Source organism: Trichechus manatus, unplaced genomic scaffold, assembly GCF_000243295.1.
Source record: "Trichechus manatus latirostris isolate Lorelei unplaced genomic scaffold, TriManLat1.0 scaffold00122, whole genome shotgun sequence".
Lineage (NCBI taxonomy): Eukaryota > Metazoa > Chordata > Mammalia > Sirenia > Trichechidae > Trichechus > Trichechus manatus.
The window spans coordinates 6,218,862-6,226,863 of record NW_004444058.1 but is presented as its reverse complement, the minus strand read 5'-3'; the positions used below and the strand labels follow the sequence as shown (position 1 = coordinate 6,226,863).

At 54.5% G+C, this 8,002-nt stretch overlaps 1 protein-coding gene across 1 annotated transcript; it reads left to right on the top strand.

The window, feature by feature from the left end:
* The first annotated feature begins 4,376 nt into the window (after window positions 1–4,376).
* Window positions 4,377–6,408, top strand: F2RL3 (F2R like thrombin or trypsin receptor 3). Its single transcript, XM_023738815.1, has 2 exons — window positions 4,377–4,548; window positions 5,338–6,408. Exons 1-2 carry the CDS (start codon window positions 4,431–4,433, stop codon window positions 6,405–6,407), a joined length of 1,188 nt encoding a protein of 395 aa, XP_023594583.1. The 5' UTR covers window positions 4,377–4,430; the 3' UTR covers window position 6,408.
* Window positions 6,409–8,002: the final 1,594 nt, after the last annotated feature.

Below are 8,002 nucleotides of genomic sequence, written 5' to 3'. Positions count from 1 at the left end.
ATTGGAAAACAGACACAAATTTTAAAAATTTGGGTGAATCAGAATGATAACTGGAACAGGAAAAATTACCAGTTGAAGCCTGCTAGAAACACAGTCTCCCTCTTAGAAAACAAGGGCAGCATATGTGTTGCATAGCAACCAAATCTCTTGCCTGGATTTTGAGCAGAGTTGGAAACAGCCGTGTTCTGCTCAAAGATAGCAGCTGACTGCACTCTTTTGAATGTGTGGTGCTCTCCACAGTCCTGGCAATAATCTAATCTCATGCATCAGGATCCTGAAAGGGCTTACTATGCCTCTTCCAAGTCTCTGATTCCAGTACTTTGACCTGTAATTTTTCCATTCTGGTTATCGTTCTGTTTCACCCAAATTTTAAAAATTTAAGTCTGTTTCAGTTTCACTTCATCGGCCATTACTGAACTGGTTTGAATCAGTTTGAAGCCCTGGTTCTGGGGGCTGGTAGGGGAGAAAGGAGAGGGCAGGTGGGTCTGGGGAGCAAGGAAATCCAGGACAAGCCAATAAGCCCATCTGTTTTTGTTTTTTAATGAATGTTTATGGAACAGTGTTATGGCTTTAATTGTGTCCCCAAAAGGATACATTCACATCTTAACCCACTACCTGTGAACATGACCTTATTTGGAAATAGGTCATCTTTGCAGTTGTAATCAAGTTCAGATGTTGTCATACGGCAGTCGAGTGGGCCCTAAATCCAACGACTTGTGTCCTTATAAGAAGAGGGACATTTGGACACAGAGCTACAGACACAGAAGAGGAAGCCATGTGATGATGGAGGCAGAGATCGGAGTGATGCGGCCACAAGCCCAGGAGCGCCTGGAGCCAGCAGAAGCTGGAAGAGACAAGGAAGGATCTTCCCCTGGAGCCTCCAGAAGGAGCATGGCCCAGCCGAACCTTGATTTTGGACTTCTGGTCTCCAGAACTGTGACAGAATAGATTTCTTCTGGGTTATTTTTGTTTTTGAAGTATTTTATTTCAAAACAAGCAGCCGTATTTTGAAACAGAATGCAAATTTTATATGGAATTTTAAGGTAATACGTCAAAAAAATTCCCATTTCTAGAGGACTGCTTAGGCATAGGCTTTGTGTGGATGTGCTCATCCCCCACTGCTCGGTATGTTTGAGAAGTACTGCTCATTGGGATGACATGAGGACTGAACCAGGTAAACTACGCAAACACATAACCAAGCCGGGAACTGTGTAAACACTTAACCAAGCCTGAATGAAGGTGGTTTTTCAATAATTGTTCTCTCCCTTTCCTCTCAATAAATATTTATTTCTTTCCTTTCCAAGGATTTGAGACTTAATTTATTATAGTGGTTCTCAAAGTAAGGTCTTAGGACCAGCAGCATCAGTATCTCTTGGGAACTTGTTAGAAATGCAGATTTTCGAGTCTACCCCAGACTTACTGTTACGGATTGAATTGTGTCCCCGCAAAATGTGTGTCAACTTGGCTAGGCCAGTATTGTGTGATTGTCCACCATTTTGTCATCTGATGTGATTTTCCTATGTGTTGTGAATCCTATCTCTATGATGTTAATGAGGCAGGATTAGAGGCAGTTATGTTAATGATGCAGGACTCAGTCTACAAGATTAGGTTGTGTCTTAAGTCAATTTCTTTTGAGATATAAAAGAGAACTGAGCAGAGAGACCTCATACTACCAAGAAGCACTGGGACCATAGCGTGTCCTTTGGACCCAGGGTCCCCGGGCAGAGAAACTCTGAGACCAGGGAAAGATTGATGAGAAGGACCTTCCTCCAGAGCCAACACAGAGAGAATTTGGACTTCTAGCCTACTAGATTGTGAGAGAACAAACTTCTCTTTGTTAAAGCCATCCACTTGTGGTATTTCTGTTACAGCAGCACTAGGTAACTAAGACACCTGCTGAGTGAGAAACTCTGGGGGTAAGGCCCAGAAATCTGGGTTTTAATAAGACCTCCAGGCTATAGAGATGTATCTTTTCTTCATGTATTTTGTAATTGATGTTTTGATAGTACCTTTCACTTTTTGAAATGTTATTGTAGCCTACAATCGTATGAATGAACAAAACTTTCTGATTCTTTATGCCATAGTTTTCCCCATTGCTGACTTCCCTTATTATTTTTGAAATAATATTATTATTGAATCATATTATTAATATCATTATAATAATGGTATTATTATATCATTATTATCATACTACCATCATCATTACCTGCACTATCTTGGCTTCATATTTTTGATGAAAAAGTTAAATATAAAGGGTTTTTTTTTTTTTTTGGTGAGATTGTTGAAGTAATAATTCCTACCTTCCTTTTCTGTACTGCACAAAACTCCTTGAGCAATATAGCATTCTCCTGATTGATCTCTTCACATTTCTTAATGTAATTAATAAATTGTGACTTATAGCTTTAATAAAACTTAGGTACCCTAGTTGCAACTGCCAGGGAAAGCTGTTCTAATATCAAGGCAAACTATCCTTCTTTAGCATAGAATGTTTAAGGTAGGGGTGTGTCAAACAGAATCACGTGTGTGTGTGTTTTGATATTTTCCCAGCAGTAGCTGAAGTCAAGGACCAGGAGATTCAGGGCCCACTTGGAGATCTCATGGTAAGGCAATAATAACTTCCTAAAACAAAACAAAAAATCCAAACTCATTGCAGTTGAGTCGATTCCAACTCATAGTGACCCTATAAGACAGAGTAGAACCGCCCGATAGGGTTTCCAAGGCTACAATCTTCATGGAAGCAGACTGTCATATCCTCTCATGGAGCGGCTGTTGGGTTCAGAACCGTCAACCTTTTGGTGAGCAGCTGAGGGCTTTGGATTTCTTCTCTTTGAAGCCCCCCCAGCATGTGGTACTTTGTCCAGCAGCCCTAGCACACTCACACAAACAGTTTCCTGGGGCTCAGAAAATCCCAGCAGCACAAATGGGCTCACAATGAGAAGCAATGCCCAAGTCCCACCCCCAGGCAGCCTCACCCAGCACCAAGCATCCCAGGGTGGGGGCCTGGACATCGAAAGTCACTCAAGTGGGACCCCGTGTTCCCAGTGTTTCTGTGTCTTCCCTGCCATGTCTGGGGTCCCCCCCATGGCACAGTGTCATCCCCAGTGGGGGGCTGTGCACCCCACTTTATGCTGCAGAAATGTCCTGTACAAACATCTTCCTGGGGACGTCCAGGGTGTTCCCAGACCCGGGGCCCCTGAGTCAGAGGGTGGAAACAACTTCCCCCATCATCTGCATTGAAGGTGGCAGGGGTCCCAGTCCCAGGTGTCTTTGGTTATGTGTCTGTAAGATGTGGGCGTGGGCTGAGTTTGTCCTTGATGTGGTACAAACAAGCTCCCTGGGCCCAAAGACCTCTCTGGCCTGGTTTCCCCCGGAGCTGGGGCAGGGCCCTCCTATCTCCACCTGGACCAGCATGGGCCGTCACCGCACTGGATGCTGCCCAGGACTCTGCTTCATCACTTCCTGGCTGGTCAACAATTCCCCGGGTGTGTGACTAGATTACGGCTGCCCTTGGGGGAAACGGCTCCCTCTAACCCCAGACCCCCAATGCCACAAGCTGGCCCTCCTGCCCCCAGTTCTCCCTTGTGGCCTGGCCGTGACCACAGGGCTCTCCCAGGCCAGGAGGGGTGTGGGCTGGAGAGAGAAAGGGTGCCTACCCTCGAAGCCTCTATTTCTTCATCAGCACAGAGGGTGCCCTCCTTGCCCAGGGAATGGATGTCACATCCCCACAGGGGCCTGGCCGCCAGGATGGGAGGACCCCTGGGTGAGGGATGTGGAGGCGCAGGAGTAGGAAAGGCCTCCCTTGGGCTGGGGCTGAGGCTGGGGCTGGGGCCGAGGGTGGGGCCAGGACAGGGGCTTCAAGAGCTGGGGTAGCAGATCCCGGGGCAGCACATGGTCACTCAGCAACTCTGGCTAAGAACCACGCTCCTCTTCACTCTCTCTCCTTAGCAGACCCCAGACTCACCAGGTGCCCCCCCCACCCCTGCACTGCCCTTTCCTCCTGTCCATAGAGGACGAGGTGCCATGGATGTCCCTCCCATCGCTGACCTCCAGCCTGGGGACTGGGGGAGCAGAGGCTTCAGGAAGGCTGTCGTGAGAACTGGGGCTGCAGACATGAATGATCAGCAGGAAGTGACCACTTGGGCCACAGATGCTTCCTGGCTTGGGAGGGGCCGAGCAGCCCAGGGCAGGCCCCTCCCCATCTTACTGGGCCCCATGAGGAGCCTCAGCTGGGCGGAGTGACCTTGGCCTGCCCAGTCCTCCTTGGCTGTGTCCTAGGCCTCCCTCCGGCAGGATTGGGGTGGAGGACAGGAAGGGGTCTTCCTGGTTTATCTCCTGGCTGTCCACCCTCCAGGGCAGAGGCAGGAAGCCGGGGCGGATATCTGTGGGCAGTAAGCTGAGGGGCCCAGACCGCCAAGCCTGTTAGCAGTGACATGTTGGGGCTCCTGCTGCTCGGGGCCTTGATACTAGGGCTCAACCCTGCTGGCGACACCCGCACCCCCAGCGTCTATGACGAGACCTCCGAGGACTGGAGCACAGGTGTGGCTGATGGTGAGTGAGGGGCACAGAGAGAGGCTGAGAGGGATGGGGCCCAGAGCTGGGGGTGGGGGGCAGGGGGAAACTGAGAGGTCCTTCAGCCCCATCACCCACCCCGGGCCCTGACCCAGTGGGGCTGGGGGCATCTGAATCCTGAGAGCTGGGGCCTGGACTGTAGTCCCCAAGAGGCCAGCTCCCCCAGCAGATACAAGGGGGCAAATGAGGGGGGCGACACGAGAAGGGCAATAGATTCGAGGGGGGACACACGAGAGTGGCTCAGGGGTCCGGGGTGGGGCACGGGCAGTTGAGGAGTCCAGGGTGGACATGAGCTACAGATACTAGGGAGTCACTAGAAGTGGACACAAGGAGGGGCAGCTGACAGGTCTGGGGTGGACACTGGGGTATGGACGAGGGGCCTGAGGGGGACACAAGGAGGTGGCTCCAGAGTCTGGGGAACACAAGGGACAGATACCAGGGAATAACTAGAGATGGACACAAGAGGGGACTCAAGGGAGGACGCCAGGAGGGCAGCTGAGGGGTGCTGGATGGATACCAGGGGCAGACACCAGGGTGTCACCAGGAGCAGACACAAGGGGTGCCACAAAGGGCAAACAGGAGGGCAGCTGAGGTGTCTGGGGCTGGTGCCTCGGGCAGATAGGGGGTTGGGTAACACCAGGGGGGACACCAGGGACAGACCCCAAGGAAGGGGACAGGAGGGGCAGACGCCAGGCTCTAGTGTAGCCCCCTGTGTCCTCGGCACCCATCCCTTCCTTTCCGTGGTGGCTGACGCTGCTCTCCCCCCAGACCACCCAGAGGTGACGGCCCCGCACCCGCCCTGCCCGCGCAGCTTCCCCGGCCGCCTCTGCTCCAACGACAGCAACACCCTGCTACTGCCGGACAGCTCACAGACGCTCCTGCTAGGCTGGGTGCCAACGCGCCTGGTGCCCGTGCTCTATGCGCTGGCTTTGACTCTCGGGGTGCCGGCTAACGGGCTGGCGCTGTGGGTGCTAGCCACGCGCGTGCCGCGCCTACCCTCTACACTGCTGCTCGCGAATCTGGCGGCCGCCGACCTGCTGCTGGGCCTGGCACTGCCGCCACGCATCATCTACCATCTGCGCGGCCAGCGCTGGCCCTTTGGCGAGGCTGCCTGCCGCCTGGCCACAGCCGCGCTCTACGGCCACATGTACGGCTCACTGCTGCTGCTGGCTGCTGTTGCCCTTGACCGCTACCTGGCCGTAGTGCACCCGCTGCGCGTCCGCGCTCTGCGCGGCCTGGGTCTGGCCACCGGGCTCTGCGCCGCCGCCTGGCTGGCGGCCACCGCGCTGTCGCTGCCTCTCGCACTGCAGCGACAGACCTTCTGGTTGGCCGGCGCGGGCTCGGACCACCACCTGCTATGCCACGACGCGCTGCCACAAGAAGCGCAGCTCTCGCACTGGCGGCCTGCCTTCGCCTGCCTGGCGCTGCTTGGCTGCTTTACGCCGCTGCTTGCCATGGTGCTGTGCTACGGCGCTACGCTGCGCGCGCTGGCCGCCGGCGGCAGGCGCTATGGTCATGCGCGGCGCCTGGCAGCCCTTGTGCTGGCCTCGGCCCTGGCCTTCTTCGTGCCCAGCAATGTGCTGCTGCTACTGCACTACTCGGACCCCGGACCGCGCGCCTGGGGCAACCTCTACGCCGCCTATCTGCCCAGCCTGGCGCTCAGCACCCTCAACAGCTGCGTGGACCCCTTCGTCTACTACTATGTATCGGCCGAGTTCCGTGAAAAGGTGCGCCATGCGCTCCGTCGACTGGCGCCTGGAAACGCTGGCGGGAGTTCCAAGGCCTCCGGGGAAGGGGGCGGTGCGGGGACCGGCACCCCCTCTACTTCGTTGGTGTGACCGCCCTGCAGATGGGATGCGGAGCCCCAGGCCAGCCGAACCTCCAGACTAGGAGGAACCCCCCCCCCACGCTAGCCAGACCCCTGGCCCTGCTGGACCCCCGGACCAGGTGGACTCTGGGACGGACTACAGTTAAGCCCCCTCCGAGACAGAGGCCCCTGGCCCGCTACAGGACCCTGTTCAGGAGGAGGCCCGGCTGCCACCGTCTCCCCCAACCCCTCATTGCCCCGGCGGCAGCGGCTCTCACCCCCAGCAACCCTGGTTCCAAATGTGGGCCAGGCCCAGGGTTTAGGGCATCTCCTGAGCAATCAAAACGGAGCCCTCCTGGTGGTGGAATGTTTTGGATAACAGTGGCACAACATGAAAACGTAATCAGTTATTGAATTGTAAATGTGGAAGCTGTGCTGGCGAATGTTTTGGTGTGTATGCTTTCACCACAATAAACGAAACGAAACAAACCAGAGCCCCTGACTCTGCCCTGAAGCACCAATTCTGTCATGGGGGAGACAGGGCCTAGTCTCCTTCTTCTCTGTCTCCAGGGCCCCAGAGACTTCACCTTCTCCTCTTAACCTGTCTTTGACTTCTCGCCTTGATGTTAACTTCCCCAGCGACTAGGTAGGGCCCGTGCTGGCTCCTGGGGGCCTGGTGCTTGGACCTGTAGTCCTGCGACCCCCCCTCTGCAGTGCCCTGGTCTGCTGGTAAGCCCCAGCCCCATTCACTCCAATACCATGAGCCACTTGGAGCGCGGTGTTGGAGCTGTAGGGCACAGACTGTACCAGGAGGGGAGTGGGGGCCTTCCTGGCTCCCCATTGAGTCTACGCTGCCAGTGAGCCCAGCCTTGTGGGGCTGGGAAAGTGTGAGCCGGTGAGCAGGGTGACCCCAAGCTAGGGCGTCCGGGTGCCTGGAGACATACACACACACACATACACACTTGCACACACATACACACTTGCACACACATACACTAGCGCTCTCTCTCCTACACACATACATTCATTTAAACCAGTTGCCATTGGGTAGATTCTGACTCATGGCGACCCCATGTATTACAGAGTAGAAGTTCGCTCCATAGGATTTTCTTGGCTGTAATCTTGCCAGAAGCAGGTCGCCAGGCCTTTCTTCCAAGGCACCTCTGTGTGGGTTCAAACTGCCAATCTTTCAGTTAGTAGCTGAGTATGTTTACCGTTTGCACCACCCAGGGACTCCCAGAGTCATACAGACTCTCACGAGTACATGTAGTCTGAGTAAGTTTGGTGGCTCCTTATCAACATCAGTATCCTGGCTGTGACATTCTAGAGTTTTGTAAGATGTTAATTAATTGGGTGAACTGGGCGAGGGGTGACCCGGACCTTCTATGTGCAATTTCCTACACCTGCATATGAATCTAGGGTTATCTCGGGGTGCAAGTGTGTGTCTTCCATGAACACCACCCTCGCCCAGCTCTAAAGACCTGGGAACGGAGTCCACAGCTGTGGGGGAGTCGCAGCTCCAGCTGAGGCCTGCGGGCCCCTACCCAGCTAGGGGGAGGGCCCTCTGGTCCCCGTCTGTGGCTGAGCCCCCATAACCTGCAAGAGGACGCCGCCATCTGTGACACC

What these genes read in the sequence shown, in the direction of transcription:
- F2RL3 (XM_023738815.1), top strand. Translation starts at nt 4,431, where the DNA reads ATGTTGGGGCTCCTGCTGCTCGGGGCCTTGATACTAGGGCTCAACCCT. An exon ending in GAGCACAGGTGTGGCTGATG is followed by an intron (nt 4,549 to 5,337) that starts GTGAGTGAGGGG and finishes CTCTCCCCCCAG; the next exon opens with ACCACCCAGAGGTGACGGCC.